Source organism: Leucopleurus acutus (assembly GCF_964270905.1).
Source record: "Leucopleurus acutus genome assembly, chromosome: 12".
NCBI classification, from domain to species: Eukaryota; Metazoa; Chordata; class Mammalia; order Artiodactyla; family Delphinidae; genus Leucopleurus; species Leucopleurus acutus.
Window position 1 is genome coordinate 29,571,789 of NC_139154.1, and position 19,238 is coordinate 29,591,026.

The following is a 19,238-nucleotide window of genomic DNA, read 5'->3' on the forward strand; positions in this document are numbered from 1 at the left end:
GATTGTGCTCCCAAACTCAAGCTAATTCGTGACTTTGTTCACAGAGAAGTCCTGGGGGAGGCCCAGCAGATTCACTGCTACTGACAACGAGCCCTGAACGCAGGCCCTTTGGAGGGCGAAGCTACATGGCCTTATGAAAAGACCCGTCACATTGTGTCACGATAACGTGGTGGTCAAGGGGCTGTAACTGAATGATCCAAGATTTCCAGAGCCTTTTAAAAAACACCATAAAGGGTGCAGCTTCTCTGGGGTATGATGGGGAGAAGAACCAGACAACCTTTCTATCCTTCCTTGTTTTGAATCCAACTTCTTTTTACATTTCATCCTCTTGCTACCCAATAATCTCAATACAGGACTTGCCCATCAGACTTTAATAAACACACAAGAACAAAACATAAGACAAGCACTCATAACAGAAAGAGACAAACATCCCCATCTCAAAATAGGGCCATACTGGGGGTCAGGTCTTCAACACAGGAATCTGGGGACACTAACATTCAGTTGGCCCCCGGGTTCTAAAGTGTTAGGTTGAAGCATGTCGCATACCTGAATGGGGCACCCTGTTCATCATACAGACCCCCGGTACAGAGGACACCGTGGTGCTGGAGAAGTCCATGTTTGGCTATAGAGGACGTGGGCTGAGAGGACAGAGGGCGGGATTCAAAAGCCTCAGCTGAGCAAGGACCCTCCTGGACCAGGGATTCTGCCAGGGGGAATCCATAGCTCAGCACACCCCTTCCCTTTAACTGCCCTCTTTGAAAACAGACCTCTAGAGATATGTGCACCCCTATGTTCATAGCAGCATTATTTACAGCAGCCAAGACATGGAAGCAATCTAAGACAGATAAAAGATTCAAGATAAACTGGCAAATACTGAAGATGGGTAAATCAGATTTCAACAGATAACAGGGGTCCCCCCAAAAAGAAAACCAAAGCAAAAAATAAAACAGAGCACTAGGCCACAATTCAAGGAAACTTTCTTGAAATAGTAGATTTGAAAATACACACAGAAAAAGCACACCACATACCTGCAAACACTGACCCAGGGCCACCAACACATGATACATTCTAATAAAACTGCTGACTTGAGAAAGAGGAAAAAGCCCTTTGGACATCTAAGCACAAAGAGTACGTGACGTGGAAAGAAAATAAGATTCATCAGGCTCTTCATGCATCACTTTATGCTGGAAGAAAACGGAATATTTAAGACACTCAAGGAAAGAAAACGTAGGCAAGGATTTCGTATTCTACAAAACTTCAAGTATAAAGGACACAAGCTGAATTCAACATACAGAAGCCCAGGGAGTATGGTTCCCAAGCTGACACTGACCTAAACACTGGTTATGAGCATTAAGTACATGGAAATAAGACTAAATGAGGGCAGCGGGGAGAGATTTTACTAAGTAACAGTTGACGGTGTGGCTCCAGTGCTGTTTTCATTGTAATTAATGGTATATTAGGGTTAGTATCCACGTAGTACATGTTAAAGTAGAACAAGCAAGTGTGTAATTAGGAATATTCTGCTCCGTAGTCCCACAGCCTGAGAACCGGGATCTCAGTGTAGGAGACACAGCTGTAACATGGAAGAGGCTGAATGTCCTGGAATCCTGAGTTTGTTTTACGACTGTCAACATGAGCTCAGAAAACACTTTCTCTTTAAATGTGGGTGTGCACACGTGTGTATTTTTTAGCCCTAGAAACAACAACCAACCCTGTAGCAATGAGCACCAAGGATCTGAAATACCTCTTTTTCCCATTAAAAGAAACTACAGATCCTTAGAGAAAAAGCCAATTCCAGGTCTAGAGCAGGAAAGGTACAAGATGGGTCTAGAACACCCTGACACATCAGACTGCAAGAAAGCTCTCTATGACCGTGTGCAGTCTGTGCATGAGTGTGTCTGTGTGTGGTCAGTGTGTGTCTGTGCATGCATGTGTACATATGTGAATATCAAAAGAAATCAAGAGCCAACTTGAAGAGGCTTGCTCCTACAGGCCAAAGCCGCTGCAATTTGGGTTCAATGAAGAGGAAAATTGCGATGGACTGAAACCCATCTAACAGGCTTAAGTACATGAGTTCATGACATATACGTAGGTTTACATGTTATAAAAATACATAAATAGGGCTTCCCTGGTGGCGCAGTGGTTGAGAGTCCGCCTGCCGATGCAGGGGACGCGGGTTCGTGCCCCGGTCTGGGAGGATCCCGCATGCCGCGGAGCGGCTGGGCCCGTGAGCCATGGCCGCTGGGCCTGCGCGTCCGGAGCCTGTGCTCCGCAACGGGAGAGGCCGCAACGGTGAGAGGCCCACGTACCGCAAAAAAAAAAAAAAAAAAAAAAAAAAAATACATAAATAAAACCCCCTAATTGGGCTACCTTTTTAGGATGACCGGGAGCCAATCTTAGCATTTATCCCGCCTTTTGTACGTGAATTCTACACTGGGCGCCAGCATCAGGTGAGGGGAAGTATCTTCTAAAACTGTTCCAGCCAATAAACGTAAGCAAAATGACAGCGTATCAGTATTCTAGGCCCTGAGCACTGGCAGCTGCCAACAACAAAAGGATGAAAATCGCTCTGCCTTCTGATGAAAGCACGTAACACATGTGCCCATGGGGTGGAGCCTGACTGTGATCAAGCCTCTGATCCAGCCGCCAATTTGCAGGAAATCCCGAGGAGAGAGTAAAACGCTGGACAGCACCTCGAGACCGTGAGAGCGACAAAACTGACAGTGGGAAACGACGGGACAAATGGCTCAGGCTCTTCAAGAGATAAACTGTAAGGAGAACAGAGATTGAGGCGGAACCTGTAAATTAAAGAAACTTAAGAAACATCAAGTTAAAAAAAAAATACCAAGTTAAAAAAAAGAGTAGACTAGACTAAAAACTGCCACAAAGAAAAGCAAGGAAGTCGGGACTAGTTCTGGAGGGAGGGAGGGGCTGTGACTGGAGGAGCACGTGAAGAGCCTTCTGGGCATCTGGCAAAGTTCTACTTCTTGACCTGGGTGGTAGTTACAAAGGTACTCACCTTATAATAACAATAATAATTCAATAAGCTATACATTTGTATCGTTTTCTGCATGTTTTTATGACAAAAAGGTAATAAAAGGTAAAAATAATCACGTCAAACTTTTTTTTAACTTGCATAGTGCTTTTAACAAAAATAGCCACCCCCACCCCGCCAATTTTAAAACATTTATTTACAATCTTGGTCTTTAGAAGTTATGACTGTTGCTACCTAACGGTCGGGCAGCCAGGGCTGCCCATGTGCAGGCGGCCCTATCACAGTGCCCGGCCAGGTAAGACCAGCCCACCTTCCCTCTGCCAAGGCGTGGGCCCTGGCAGGACTGTGCCCAGCAAGGGAGCCGTGCCTTCCTCCAATCTGCCCGTAGGCACAAACCCACCTAAAAATCATGACTCAGTGTTGCCAACTGTAGGGTAAATGAACTCTTAGAATACTTCTAGGCTTCTTGCCTGCATTTTTAAACCAATGTTTTACTCATCCTTATTAAATCAAAGCCCTAACACTTTTGTCTAGACTGCAATAAAACTAATGAGAACAGTATCAAGCCCAATAAAGCATACTTCTAACAAAACCTCAAATAAATCTCAAGTCTCAAAGGATGTTCAGTTTATGACACATCTAACCACCTTTAAGGCACATGCCACGGACCACTACCCTGCTTTTCCGATTTAGTCTGAAAGCTGTGTCTGCCCATCGACTGCAGTGGTCCAGCCTATAGTTTTATTTTTCACACCAGTAAGTAAAGGTGACAAACAGCCACTGGCTCAGGTTGTTCCAAGGATTAAAGGACCTGGTCAGTCTTCAGGTTGCTTCGCGCCTTGTCTTGCTAATCTGTCAGCTTCTTCGTTGCCTATAAATCCCGAATGGCCAGGAACATGCATCTGTTAAATAAAACGTTTCCTTTTATTTTTACTAATTTTTTACACAAGCAACACATGACTACATCCTCACTGTAAAACACGTCAACCGTTCAGAGAAGTCAACCAGAAGTCAACCGTTCAGAGAAGTCAACCAGAAGTCAACCGTTCAGAGAAGACTCCCTTCACAGCTCCTCAGCACGACGCACTTGTGCGCTGGGTACACCGACAGAAACCCCGTTTTGTTTCTCCACAGATTGATTTTACTGTTGTATTGCCTTTTTCCCACTTAACGGTGGGACCTGGCAAGCTTTCTGGACAGAGGTGTGTGGATGGATCTGTATACGACATACACACACACCTGATTCTCCCTCAGTGCTGTTACAAAGGGATGCGCTCATGTGATTTCACCACTGTTTGCACTTATGTTGCTGAAAGGCAAGTTTTGGTTTTTTGTTTGTTTGTTTGTTTGTTTTTGCTACACAGCATGGCCTGTGGGATCTTAGTTCCCCGACCAGGGATCGAACTCATGCCCTTGGCAGTGAAAGGGAGGAGTCCTAACCTCTGAACAACCAGGGAATTCCCTGAAAGGCATGTTTAAATGTCAGGTTGCCAAACGGTCATCAGGGGTCCTGGGCTGGGAGAGGATGGTAGGGTTAAGAAAATGGTTGTCGTTTAACTTGCTCTGTATTGTTTGAAAAGGTAATTTTAATAAAAGTGACCTAGTGTAAGAAAAATACGTCCATTTTGGGGAAAAAAATCATGTTACTAAGGTCTAATCACACAACTATATTTTTAAGAGGATACATCATAAATTAGCCTGAACTGACATTATAGCTGCTTCCAAAGAAACCAGGAGGCTGACGATCACAGGTAACTCTAACAGTGCGAGGTATGGCGGCTGGGTGAGGACGACGCGGAGAGCCCGGAGCCCCTCAGTCTCAGTGCTGGGACCCAGCGCTCCGCACGGAGGACCCGCCTGTTAGAGCAGCATTACTCAGATGATGGTCAAAAGACTCCACTGTGCTCTAACACACGCTACGACAGCAACTCCATGGACCCTGCTATTTTAACTGAAGTCATCAAATCACTCACAGAAACCATTAAACTGTCTAGCTAGTTTATTTCATTTGGTCGTAACGGCCACAAGCGGTGACCACCTAAGACAACACTCACCCACTGAATGTCCATGCCTTGGACAAGCCTGTCCAGCACCATGAAGTCCTCTTTGTTGATCACCTCCTTCCCTGTGCTGGTCCTCCATCCACTCTTCTTCCAGCTGTGCACCCAATTAGTGATGCCTACAAGGAACACTCACAGATCAGTATTCTCGAACGTTCTGGTATTCTTTCCTCCCTAGACTCCCCTCTGACCATTGCTCCACGTGTACCTGAGGGGCTTTCTGGACTTTTCCTTTCCTTACTGGGGCCATGCTCTGACTCGCCCCATCCCTTTACTCTCACGCGTGTCTACCCTGAGGCCGTCGGGCTGAGGCACTGCCCCCTCCAGCCTCATCAGCGCCCCCCAGGAGCCCACCCCACGGGTCCTACACAGGGTACCCCCAGAGGGAACACACATCTTCTACCTCACGGCCACGCCCTCGGCACCTGGCAAAGCATGCCTCCGCGGCACATACCGGAGCAGCACGGGCTTCCCTGGCACCAGTCACACCCAATGCAGCCCCTTCACCGTCTCAGTCCTGCCCTGATGCCGCACCTCTTCCAGGGGAAGGAAAGACCTATTTCCCTTCATATGTACTCGAGAAACCCTAGAAGAAGTCAAACGTAAACGCTTACCATTGATAGTAAACATGCTGTCTGTGTAGAGAACCAACTTATTGATGTTCTGAGCCTTTGCCTGTTCGATGGCTTTGCAGGCTGCCTTGAAGATACAAATCAGTTGTCATGCTGCAGAAATTGTTCAACTTTCGACACTGATGTTCAAAATTACCAAAAAATTTAAAATCTAAATTCCTTTTCCTGTGCTAACCGTAATAATATTGTCTATGTGAAATAATGCTACACCTACAATTCTCCTGTTTAGACACCTATTTGAAACAAGTTTTATAATTTTTCTAGAAAACTCCTGCTCTTCAGAACTGTTACTAGCCCCAAACTAAGTTTCTTCTGGACTCTGAGTATCTTATACACACAGAGGGTAGAAAGTACATTGATACCATTCTAGTCAATGGTAAAGAATGATAAATTTACATTTTTAGTGGAAAAATACCTCTGATAACTTACATGAATCTCTGCTCTTTGGTTTGTTTGTCGCCCAGGAAGTCTAATTCCTACATTTCTGGTTTCAAAACAGTACAAAAGAAAATAAAATTATAAACTAATTCTCAAAGTGATTCCTTAAGTCTCTTAATTGAAAACAGGCTTGTATACTTTTTTATTTGAAATAGGAAATCATACAAAAATCAAACCAACAATACACACAGTCTATTGAAAAGTGCCATGGTGTGGTCTTGCAGGAGAACTCTGGACCAGAAGGCAAAAGCCAGGTTTGATTTCTGGACCTGAAATACACTAGCATGTGGTCCTGGGCAGGCACTAAACCCGCGGACACTCATGCCACCCGAGCTTGCCACCCCTGGAGGGTTCCAGGCTAAGTGAGACATCGAAGTGAAGGCAGGACTTACAGGCCAGGAGGCTCAAGAAGCTGACCTTGCTGACCGTGCTCACGCCCAGGGCTGCTCAGGCGCCTGGACACCGGGGAGTGGCTACTTCACAGGGGTCCAAGCCCTCTTTCACACTGAATTCTGGGGCTGTCAGTTACTACTCAAGTTCTTGCATATTTGGGGGCAGATGTATTTGAATGATCTCACGTCATATCACCTTGACTTTGTGCCTTTTGAAAAACACGGGTCACCTCTAAGCTCACTCATCTTCAAGACTCGCAGGGGCACGCAGGGTTCCCAGTATGGTGACCTGCCCCTCGTGCATCCTTGCCAAAGCCACCTCCCAGGGACGTGGGACTCTTCCACTGCCCCTGCCAAAGCTACCAAATAATCAAACAGTAAGCGGATCCTGCCTCAGTCTTTCCCAAGTTTTGGAATATGATTCGGTTAACTGTGAAGCTTAATAAAAGCCAGCTTTTCTGGTTTACTTACAAAGGATGGCCTGGCCCCCAGTAAACACCGATTCCTGCTCGAGCCCTCCTCCGCCCATTACTGGAGCAGCAGCCGTCCGTGTAGACGACGACAGAGTGCCCTGTAAGCGGGAAACGTAGTGAGCGCCACTGGATCGCCGTTACTGAGAGCTGAAATTCACCTAAACACTTATTACGATCGAGTTAGCGTTTTAAACTGCGAGAGCGTCTATGCTCTGGAAGCTTTCCGCGCAGGACACATTACCAGCGCCTTATATGGGGGCACTTGACGCTTTTTGCTTGGAATCCACTATTTCGGTTCTGCTTGCCGGGGGGAATTAAAGGTGAAGGCAATCGCCCTGTAAACCCAGACCCCCCTGCTGTTTACATTCCCCTGTTACAGAGGCCAGTGAACAAAGCCACTGCCCCTCTCTTCACGTGTGTGTTGGGGGCAGTGCGGGGAGGCCACGTTCACCCCCAGGAGCTGCCCTTGCAGACAACAGTGCCTTGATGATGACCTGCCTGCCGGAAGGTCAAGTCCTCCGACAAATGTTGGCCTAATTTTTTTTCTTGGTCCTTTTGCAACTAGTGAACTGTGGTCCCGCCTTTGCTTCTTCCCATCAAGACAGAGAGTCTGATCAACACACCAACGCGGTAAAGAGCAAAGGCAGAGGAGGAGTGACACGAGGCCATCCTCAGGCTGCTGGCGAGCAGCAGAGCGCCCAGCAGGGCGGACGAGAACTCGGGTTGCCGGGTATCAGCGAGCAGGGCTGTGGAGCAAACAGAGGCCGTGCTCCGGGAGGTACGTGTTAAAAGGAGGGCAGACTGAACAGGCAGAGGCAAAGCGGGGAGGCGGTGAGATGTCAGCGGAGCACATCCCCAACCGGAGTGGGGCTGGGGGTCCGAGAACGCGGGCGCTGGGCAGGGCTCCTCGTTCAACTCAACGTGATGCCCAACACGACCCCTTCCTGGTCCCTGACTCCGTGTGACTGCCAGTGCCCGTCAGGCACTGCGTCCAGTGCCCCGGTGCTTCAGGCAACTGTTAGTACATTGGAAACGGCTCATCTCCCAGTCGCCCCACCAACATCTGCTTCAATTACTATCAGTAAATAATCAGATCAAGAACATTTGGTTTTGCTTTTCACATAACTGCAAAAATTGATTTATACAGTTTTCATACAGTTTGACCAAACATTTTCTACTGGTTTCCCTTGAAAAACTTAGAACCTACAAATACACTGACTTATATAAAAAATGCTATTTATTTTTATCTTCTATTCATACATGTAGAAGACAAAAAGGAGACTCACGTACCATTAAGTTACTTAATATAAACACTGGATTCCTGGAGCTAAAGGCAGAGGAGAAATTCACAATTATCTTGTTTCTCAGGATAAGGTAGGATCACTTCTGTTTTGCAAAGATTACATGTAAAAGGTTAAGATGCTGGTGCCAACCAAATATATAAAGGAGTTCTGTCCAGGGCCTTTCTTATTTGAAGAGCTGAAGTTTTTGCATTTTCTTAGTGACCAGAAATACTGTGTGTACAAGGAACACTGGTGTTTACAGAGATCAAAGCGTTTTTCATGCATAGCCTATATAACGATTTTCCTATGAATGTCCAAAATTCTAATAATTCTACACCATTAGATCAATTATAAAATAGTGACCTTAGGACTCCCCTCGTGGACCAGCGGTAAAGAATCCGCCTTCTAATGCAGGGGACTTGGGTTCGATCCCTGGTCGTGGAACTGGGATCCCACATGCCTTGGGGCAACTGAGCCCACACCACAACTACTGAGCTCGGGCGCTTCAACTAGAGAGCCCGCGTGCCACAAACTACAGAGCCCACGCGCTCTGGAGCCTGCACACCACAACTAGAGAAGGGAAAACCTGCATGCCACAACTAGAGAGAAGCCCATGTGCCACAACGAAAGATCCCACATGCCACAACGAAGACCCAACACAACCAAATAAATAAATATGTAAAAAGAAAGGGGGAAAAAAAGAATGTTATACATCAGTTCAAATTTCCCTCATTAAGAAAGTGGGAAAAGTTTTTACACATGAATATACTTATACGATTACTGTATTAAAAATTTAAAAATCCAAGACATACCCATATAAGAAAACGTGTCTTTGCTCACTGAAGGCAGCGGTTCTGCGCTCTGTTTCATGTGCTTTGCACACGGCTCTGTGGTTTCACCTTCACCTTCGTCCAAGGGCTCATGAAGTCGCTTGTTTGCCTTCACTTGTGATTCCTGTACATGTTTATTTTTCTGCCCTGAAAGGTAGAGTCTACTCAAAAGCCAGAAACAATGGACACAACATGAAATGACTGAGAATCCAGAACGTCACTAAAAGTCAGGCTTAAATACGCCCTGTATGTGGCTCTATAGAGGGAAAGACTTAAGACAGGCCATACCACCTCAGACACTGACATCCTGGAAAATTAAATTTTCCATAATAAGCTCAGTGAGGGCAATACGAAGACTAGAGCAAAGCTGCTGTTAAAAAAGAAATCTGGTTTCGATGGAGACAGAACAGATACCACGGGTGCTGAACCCTTTAGCGCTCACAGACAGTTTGAAAATCTGAGGGGCTCTTTCCCCAGAGAAAACAAGGGTCCAAATTTCTTATCTAAGGTGAGAACAGATAATGGGATTTATTAAAAAAGGGAAATAGAAACCAAAAGGTAACGGGATTGGGTCCCTGCAGGGACAGCACTGCTGGAGAGCTTCCCTCCAGTGGCCCAGGCTGGGTGTAGCTGAGAGTAATCTCCAAGGGATTCTCACACCCACTCAGGTGTGTCTCACTCACTCTTTCATACAATTATGGCAGCTGACGCAGAAGATGAATTAGACCAGGATTCAAAAAACTAGTTTCAATTTGAACTTTACCTTTTATCAGTTGTGAACTCGGTCAACTGACTTAACCCCCCTCAGCTGCTATGAAATGGGCCCAGCACTAGGTGATCTGAAACAGCTTTTCCTACACTACCCTTTTACAGAGTGGAACTAGAAACACACAAGGAGCAACTCATTGTATGTCCAAAATAACAACCTCAACACTGCAGAGTGCACTTTTTGCTCTAAACCCCTAAACCAGGGGTGGAGAGATGGTGCTCCAGCATTTATCGAGCACCGACTAGACAGGCATAAGCTGGAACTTCTACTGAGCCTGGCATAGCTTCTCAGCCCACACCTCTCCGAAGAATGCTAAAGTTAGCCAGGCAGAGCTCGAGGGGAGCGCCACCATGTCCAGAGCAATGCTGACATGTCCGCTCTGCTGTACTGGTGTTACCTCACACTGACCTTGAAAATACTCCTGCAGGTGCTCTGCAGAAGTACCCCCAGAGGTACAGGCTGAAGTGCAATTTTGCAGAATTTTAATATTGATATGAATAATCGGTTTTATTTACTATAACAGAGAAAGTTAAATTGAAATGAAAGTTGTTGAAAAACAGATATGACTCTGAAGGAAAAGGATACTATGGTTGTCAGATAATTTTTCCTTCACAAAATTGTGGTTTTTCTTTAAGTAAATTAACCTAAAATCAACTTATATAAACCACAATAACTAGCAAATAGCTCAGTAATCCCCAAATAAGGATACATGTAATATTAAGAGAAAAACTGGGAAAGAGGCTAACAGGTTTGCTCTGGTATGGCTCTCAAACATTCACGATGTTAATCCATTTATATACGTTATGTAAGTCACTAACTGGAGGTCTCTGTAAAGTTTTAAGAAAAGCAGATTCACAGATATAAAAAACTATCTTGCCTTAAGACTTGGAGAACTTAATAAACAGAAACATACTGATACTGGAAGAACTGAGATATGAATAAATTACTCATTGGTTAAAACGAAAAACCCGTGAAAAGAAGTATTAAGAACCCAACCAAGACAAGAGTCATACTTGCACACTAGCTTTCTATCCCAAGCCGATTTCTCACCTGGGTAGAAAACGGAACTGTCACGTCACACCCCCTTTGAAAGCTGCTGGGAAACGGAGGGTGAAACAGCTGCACAGGGAGTGAGTGTCTCCTCTGCCTCGGAAACTTGCCTTTCAAGGAAGATTCCTAGTGTGATCTGCCTCTCCCTGAATCCTGCTTTGTCCAGAAGTGTCATGACACCCCAGAGGAGCACCTGTTCAATGCTCGAGCAGCTCAGTGGGCTCGAGAGACTGTTCAAAAGAAGCTGATTTAAAATATCCTCCTCTCGGGCTTCCCTGGTGGCGCAGTGGTTGAGAGTCCGCCTGCCGATGCAGGGGACACGGGTTCGTGCCCCGGTCCGGGAAGATCCCACATGCCGCGGAGCGGCTGGGCCCGTGAGCCATGGCCGCTGAGCCTGCACGTCCGGAGCCTGTGCTCCGCAGCGGGAGAGGCCGCAACAGTGAGAGGCCCACATACCGCATAAAAAAAAAAAAAATCCTCCTCTCAGTCTTTATCCACTGTAGTAAAAAACGTCTGTGAGTAAAGTTAATGAAAAACACTTCTTCAAGGTAGGCTACATTTTAAACCTTTGTGCTCTAAGGCAGCCACCCTCAGTCTTGCCTACCTGATGTCCCTTATATTGGGCCCGAAACTTCAATTAAGTCTACTTCCAGTAACATGTGAAACTGGAGGAAATTCCGATTGTGTGACTCTATCCTAGGTAAAAATGAAACACCATACAGGTGCATGCTGTGAAAAGAACTACACTCATTATTTTACAACTAGAGCCCATTCAATCCAATAACAAGAATAAGTATTTTTAAAAGATGGAACTAAGTACAGCGAGGACACTGAATGGAACAGGAGATCTGCATCCTGGCTTGTCTCCAATACTTTACCAACAGGAGTCACTACGCTAAACTGCTTTCAGCCTGTTTCCTAATCTGTAAAATGGAAAAATGGAGACAATCATACTCTTCTCTATCTGCTTAGAGAGCAGCTATATAGATCAAGTGACACTTGGGATATGAAAGACTTTGAATAGGTTAAAATGTTACAATGATGTGAGTCGTGACTACCTTCTGAACCATCAGGGTTTGCGGAGCTTCTCACGAAGGCCCAGGCTTCCTCCTCTGTGGCAAACTTCTTAAACCTGGCTGCAGGAAACCGGTCCACCTGGGCTCTGCATTCATCCCTGAAACAAAGTGCAGTGTTAAGCTCCTCCCTCCCTGTCACCCTATTTTTTCACGGATCCTTGTCTTAGGCTGGGAACAGTGTGACAAGGGCTGGGGCTGTCAGCTCCTTGGGGGCAAAGGGTCACACCTTACAGTTTGTTGTCTTATCTTGCACGTCCAACCCTTCACCCTGTGTCATGCTATAGGTGCCAGCCAGACAATACACCTGCACCACAGGGCTTTCCTCAAAGCATACTAGAATTTGGGGGTCTTCAATCATTTCATTACAACAGAAGGGCCAGCTTCTGAGATGCTTCTTCCTCAGTAGCCTAGCTGCACAGGGAAACACTATGCACTCACGTACACACACAAAGACTGATAATAAACCTTGATATCATACAGTGGGAAGAGTCCTGGTTATGGAGTCGTAACACCTGGGTTCAAGTCCTACATCTGTCACTTACTGGCCCCAAGAATTTCTTGACCACGGTAACTACACCCAAAAATGAGAATAATCCCACCTACCTCAAAGGGCTGTTATAGGGATACAAACATTAGTTTACAAGAATTTCTCTTTTTAGGACTTCCCTGGTGGTGCAGTGGTTAAGAATCCGCCTGCCAATGCAAGGGACACAGGTTCAAGCCCTGGTCCGAGAAGATCCCACATGCCGCGGAGTAACTAAGCATGTGCACCACAACTACTGAGCCCGTGCGCCACAACTACTGAGCTTGCGAGCCACAACTACTGAGCCCGTGCACCTAGAGCCCATGCTCCGCAACGAAGAGCCACCGCAATGAGAAGACCGCGCGCAGCAACGAAGGCCCAAAGCAGCCAAAATAAATAAATTAATTTTAAAAAACTTCCCTTTTTAAAAACACCCGTAAGATTAGATTAGGCATTGAGTTCCACCACGTGTAACCCTGTGGAAACTCTTTCATCGTAACAGATGTGAAAAAGGATTAAGTAGAGGCCTCTGGACACCCCAGACTGTAAGTGGCGTTTCTGACACTCCCAGCAAAAACGAAGCGGAGTCGAGGCCCCCCATGTCGCGGCCCCCGCGCGCCGACTCCAGGCCGAGGGCCGTGCGCTCCGGGGGTGGCAGCCGCCTCCCCGCCGCGGAGCCGCCCACCGCCGCCCTAAACCCGCTCCCGGGGAGGCGCGGCTCCCTCACCAGGTCAGGAAGACCCCGGCCTTGCGGCCCCTCCTCACGGCATAAAACATGGCGATCCCGCGGCAGCTGCGGCCACCGCAACGCAAGGCAGCCGAAGCCACTCTGTGCGCCAGGGCCAGAAGCCTGGTCATCGCTCACTGCCGGTCACCGGCACCCACGCCTCATCCCGGCCACAAGCCCTCATCACACATGCCGGACTTCCGGCGGCGGCGCAGGGAGATGACGCAACTAGGGGGCGGGACCTGGGGCGGGGCCCAGACTTGCGCTTTTCTGACTCGTCAGTTTCCTGGAAGTCAGTGAGACTGTGGGGTCTGGGCAGAGGTCACGGGGGCGGGGCCTAAGGAGGGGCAGAGGCGGGGATAGGGGCGCCTGGGCGGGGCCCAGGGTGTGGGGGGGTGGTCTGGGCGGTGCGGGCGGGGTCTGGGCGGTGGGGGCGGGGTCTGGGCGGTGGGGGCGGGACCGGTCGGGCTGGGTGGGAAAGCGGTCCTGCTCTCGCCCAGTCTCCGCCGCCTGCAGCAGCTCGGGCGGCTCCCCGCACTCGGTGGGCGCTGCAGGCTCTGTGCGGTGGGTATCTGGCTTCCGGCCACGGGCCCCTACGTCGGCCTCCCGTGGTTCTGGGGCGCTCCCGCGGTGCGGGGTGCACTCAGGACTGGCCAAGCACTCGGATGGGCTGGCTTACTGGCTCACTGTTGTCGTGGCCAGAAAGACATTGGGGTTCATAAAGGAAAAAGAGGGTGGGTGCCGCTGAGGGAGAGGGTGAAGGGGGTGTGAGCGCTGCATACCGCCGCCGCCTCGGTGCTCCGCTCAAGGGGGTGGCCCTTTTCCCCACCCCACCCAGGCCGGTGTGTAACCAGTAGGATGTCCAATACTTAACGCACTACGACCCAAGGGGAAAATTTAGTTAGAAAGGCAATGTCTTAGAATTCTGCCCAGTATTTCACATTTTGCTCTGTAAGCAAACCGACTTCCAAGTCCTCTCCATTGACAAGTCTTGCTTTTCAAATTAACTTTACTTAATTTTCTTGAAGTCTTCAGTTCCACAAACGTTATCAAACACGCACCGTGTGCTACCCAAGCCCCAGGGGATGCAGAATTGACTAAGGCAGTCTGAGCACCAAGGAATCCTGTGAGAACAAACAGAGGACATCAGCAAAGTGTGTGCCAGGCAGGGGAGAGTGAACACCCTTGCCTGGAGGGCCAGGGAACACAATAGTGCCTGAGTAAGGCTTTGAAGGATAAAAGGAGAGTTCATTCAGGTGAGTTAGGCAGAGAGAAGGAAGTAGGATATTCCAGGAAGAAGGAACAGCAAAGGTGTGGTCAGTGTGTTCTTGCCTGTGAACTCAAGGAACATCCATTTTAAAGATTTCAACTTTCCTTATTTAAATTTAAATTGGCTCTAGTCCATTCCTCAACCCTATCTTTATTGCACTCCAAGGTAGCTTCTTTCAAAAAAGGTGTCCTTAAAAATCAATTAATGACAGATCATCTCATCTCTTCTGTAGATATATGATGAAAGCTAGGGATGCCCCAGTGACTGCTCTCAGGATGACCGCAGCCCCTCTTTTCACGGTCATTCATTCCCCCTCTGCCCAGGGCCTCTGGAGCTCCTGTAGCCTCTGGATGAGCACAGGCCAAGCCTTGGAAATTTTCTTTCTGGACCTACTTTTCTTTAGGAGCATCTCTAGCTCATGTTCTCCTGGTGACACAGGTTAAGTTACGGACACAGATGGCACCTGGAAGCACTGATTTCTGATTAGGAAGCTGAAGTGGAAGTAAGTCAGGGTAGTGGGCCAAAAGCCAACGTCTTCACTTCAAAGCTCTGGAAGAATTGGGATCCTCAGCCAGATATGAAACAATGACAGTTGTGTAGGGTATAGACACAGCTGTCAACTGCAGTATTCTCTGGGGGAGGAGAGAGGCTGGGCCCATGGCAAAGTACTGCCTGACCCTATCCCGCTGACCTTGGGGTCAGACCTACTTAGGACTTGTTTTTTCATGTAAATTAGCTGGCTGTGGTCCTTTATTTAATTAATTTTATTTTATTTTTTTGGCCCCACTGCACGGCATGCAGGATCTTAGTTCCCCGACCAGGAATTGAACCCGTGCCCCTGCAGGGGCAGCACAGAGTCTTAACCACTGGACCACCAGGGAAGTCCCTGTGGTCCCTTATCACAGAATACTCACGGTCCCTACAAAGTTGTAGTTTGGAATTATCTGAGTATGTTCAGACAATCATCCATGCGGCTTTCTACAATGACAAAACTGTTTCTTCTGGCATTTCATTGACTGATTACTCATCTGAAAATGTTTTCTATCTTTATCTCTGGCTCACAGTGTGTGATCTTACTTATCCTGGGCAAACACTGGCCCGTTCTCCATAAGGTACTGAGCTCTGGACCAGAGTCAGAAGATACCTACCATGGGATATGTGCCCTCAGTCAAATCCTTAGCCCTTGGAGACTTAATTCCATCAACTGAAAAATGGGAATGATGGGAATGAAAATTCCCACTGCAAAAGGGTTTTCTTTAAATTGAGATATTAGGTGAAGTAATAAATTTTGCAAAGTGGATAATTTACTGCCTGGCATATAACATACTCATATAGAAATAGCTATTGTCATTTTCCACTGTAATCTGTACATGAGGGGTAACGGAACCATCTGCTGTTTCTCAGGGCCCACTGAAAAACTCCACAGGCATTTACTGAGTGCCAACAATATACCAGGCGCTCTTCTAGACCTGTCCACATGTGGCTCCTGAGCATGTGAAAGGGGACTAATCCAAATTCCACTGGATTTTGAAGAAGAAGGTAAAAGTCATTAATTTTTCATATTGATTCATATTGATTGCATGTTGAGCTGATAATATTTTGACTATCTTGGGTTAAACAAATATATTTAAAATTATGTTTTGTTTCATTTTACTTTTTATTTTTTTTTTGTTTTACTTTTTAAATGCGACAGCTAGAAAAGTTTATATTGCTCTTGAGACTTGAGTTCGTGAAGGGCACGAACTCAAGGGCATTGTCACCAGTGACAATGGACATTTCATCAAAAGCGTTTCCTCACCTGGGTTCTTTTTGTGACATGCCTGCTCAATAAATCCCAGCTGCTGCTGCCGCTGCTGACCGGGGACCACACTTTTTTTTTAAATTAAATTAAATTAATTTATTTTTGGCTGCATTGGGTCTTCCTTGCTGAGTGTGGCCTTTCTCTAGTTGCAGCGAGCGGGGGCTACTGTGTTGCAGTGCTCGGGCTTCTCACTGCGGTAGCTTCTCTTGTTGCAGAGCACGGGCTCTAGATGCGTGGGCTTCATTAGTTGCGGCACGCCGGCTCAGTAGTTGTGGTGCACAGGCTTAGTTGCTCCGTGGCATGTGGGATCTTCCCAGACCAGGGCTCGAACCCGTGTCCCCTGCATTGGCAGGTGCATTCTTAACCACTGCGCCACCAGGGAAGCCCCAGGGACCACACTTTGAGAACCACTGCCCATAAAAAAGATTCCCCTGTATGTTTCACCAAGAGTTTTAAAGTTTTGTTTTTGACCTTTATGTCCTTGACATCACCTCTGAAAGTTAAACATTTTTATACATTGTTATCTCACCACACTTGGAATTTCCTGGGTGATAGGGACGTCTTTTGTTCTAAGCAGACAACTCTTGGTGGGTTCCTTGCTGGCTTCAAGTCACCAGAAAGACCAAGCCGTGGTCAGAGGGTTGGAACTTTCAACTTCATCCTCTTTCCTCTGGGGAGGGGAGGGGGCTGGAGACTGAGGTAATAATCAGTCATGCCCACATGAGGAAGCCTCCGTCAAATACTTAAACGATGGAGTTCAGAGAGCTGTCAGGTTGTTGAACATGTGGAGGTGCTGGGAGGGTGGTGTGCCCAGAGAGGGCATGAAAATTCTGTTTATTTTATTTTTATATGGTAAATATCAATAGACATAACCCACATAAATAAAAATTCTTCAAGGTCTTCAATCATTTTAAAAAGTGCAGAGTCCTGGAGCCAAAATCTTAAAAAGTGCTGACCTAGCAAAAATTATAGATCAACATAGGAACACATGTAACATCATATATTCAAACTATGTGCTTGTAACTCCAATTTACATTTTCCTGCAAATTATATTTTTTGAATAAAAATTTCTACCAGTCTATATATCATGTTTCTGTAAAACATGGTAGGGTTTCCCAAAATGTTTGATTTTGAATAGATAACTCTCTGAAGCCATTTCTTGCTTCAGAAATGAAGTATTTGTTTATTAGTACCCAGGAGTGTACAGACGCCACAGAATCGCTTTCACATTGTCAGAACTGACATTCAGTAAGCCTGTACTAAGTAGTGTACACACAGCCATGACCGATCCCAACACTAACATTATCCCGTTTACAGAGAAGGAAGCTGAGATTTCAAGTGATTACGTACCTTGGCCACAGCCATGCAGACAGAAAGGGTGCAGCCAGGGCTCAGACCCAGTCCAATGCCCACCCTGGGAAACCTAAGGCATCGTTCTCAAAGAGCGGTCCTTGGCAACAGCATCACCTGGGAACGTGTCAGGACGGATGCACCTGCACCACATCTGCAGAATGAGAACTGTGTGGGCGGAGCCCAGCACTCTGGTTTAGCAAGCGCCAGGTGACGGTGATGCACGCTCAGGTTTGAGACCACTGCTGAATGACGCCCGTCTCCCCCTGGAGCCGGCCATGTGTCTCCATTTCTGCTGCTCTGTGAGCTTCTCACCTCACCCTGTGAGGTCAACAGGCAGATCTTATGTTTATTTAATAAACGAAGAAACAGAGGCTCAGGGCGTTTTCATGACTTGCCTGAAGTCAGCTAGTTAGTTTTGGAACTGGAACTTGATCCCAAATCTTCGGTCTCTTAATCTGAAGCCACGAGTAGCACCAACAGGGAATCCAGGGGCAGTAAGGTCAGAGCAGTAGCCGGAGACCTCATTTCGCTGCCTTTAGTCAAGGGGGAGAGAACAAGCACGGGTCCCCTCCAGGGGTCTGGCCCATTGTAGCCAGACGCTCACTGTGATGGCAGCCCCTGGGGCTCCATGTCGTCTATAGGCCGTTCACGGTGTGCTAGGATCCGCAGGGCATTCAAGACCTTAGTGCTCACACCCTGAGACCATGAGTTACACTCATCACCACAGGAGTTAGACACACACAAAATCTGGATGCAGGTGTGGTTTACCATAGTGTCACCTTCTGACTTCCACCTCGTCACATTCTCCGTCATCCCATAGCACACAACCCCCGCGCCCACCGTGACACCAATGCCTGGGTGGGGGGAGCCTCGCCCTGGTGCAGGCAGCACCCAGGCGCCTGTTCTGTAGAGCATTTTAAAATGATAATAAAACCCAACCAAAATTTCCAAACACTGTCAGTGACAGATACTCCTTCCAGAAGAAAACCTCTCTTGTTGGCCTAGAAACGGTGTAGTTTCCCATTTTCACTACTAACCTTTTGTGAAAATGAATAAACAGGAACCTCATTCAAAACAACTGCAGCCTGAACAGGAAGGAAATTACCTTGCATCTCCAGCAGGAAGATGGTTGTGACTTTACTACCCAGCAGAAGGGAGGAAGAATTCCTCCTCGCCTGGCAACAGCACAGCCAATGAGAAGCCACTACACTTCAAACTCCCAGTTTCCTCCAATGGGCTCTTAGTTCAGAAGAGCCCCTCCCAGTTCCCCTACTCCTCTATAAAATACGTTCCGCTCCTCTGTTTCTAGGGCTTGTCTCTAGTTCCCCACGGGTTGCAAGTTTTGAATTGCAATTCTTTACTGTTCCCAAATAAACGAGTTTTGCTGGTAAAATAACTGGCTGTTTTATTGTTTTAGGTCAACACGTTTCACAAACATTATATTTTACATGGAAGTTAATTCCAAGACCTCCCAGTTATACAGTTGGTTCCAATGCAAACGCACTCAGCTATAAAAAGTTCACGTGGTTCAGAAGTATAGATCTTGCTTCAGGCATGGTTCTTGCT

General features: G+C 47.1%; 1 protein-coding gene across 3 annotated transcripts; it reads right to left on the reverse strand.

The window, feature by feature from the left end:
• Positions 1–2,341: 2,341 nt before the first annotated feature.
• On the reverse strand, positions 2,342–13,421 carry RNASEH1 (ribonuclease H1). Of its 3 annotated transcripts, XM_082852386.1 has the most exons (9): positions 13,249–13,421; positions 11,981–12,096; positions 9,086–9,250; positions 6,989–7,088; positions 6,117–6,171; positions 5,670–5,754; positions 5,050–5,174; positions 3,807–3,897; positions 2,350–2,768 (listed from the first exon to the last, which is right to left on the reverse strand). In XM_082852386.1, exons 1-8 carry the CDS (start codon positions 13,377–13,379, stop codon positions 3,811–3,813), a joined length of 864 nt encoding a protein of 287 aa, XP_082708512.1. In that variant the 5' UTR covers positions 13,380–13,421; the 3' UTR covers positions 2,350–2,768; positions 3,807–3,810. The 3 variants fall into 3 exon arrangements, 2 of the variants coding, with proteins under 2 accessions (XP_082708511.1, XP_082708512.1); XM_082852385.1 differs by having other exon boundaries at positions 2,342–3,897; XR_014326670.1 differs by lacking the exon at positions 2,350–2,768 and having other exon boundaries at positions 5,670–5,750.
• Positions 13,422–19,238: the final 5,817 nt, after the last annotated feature.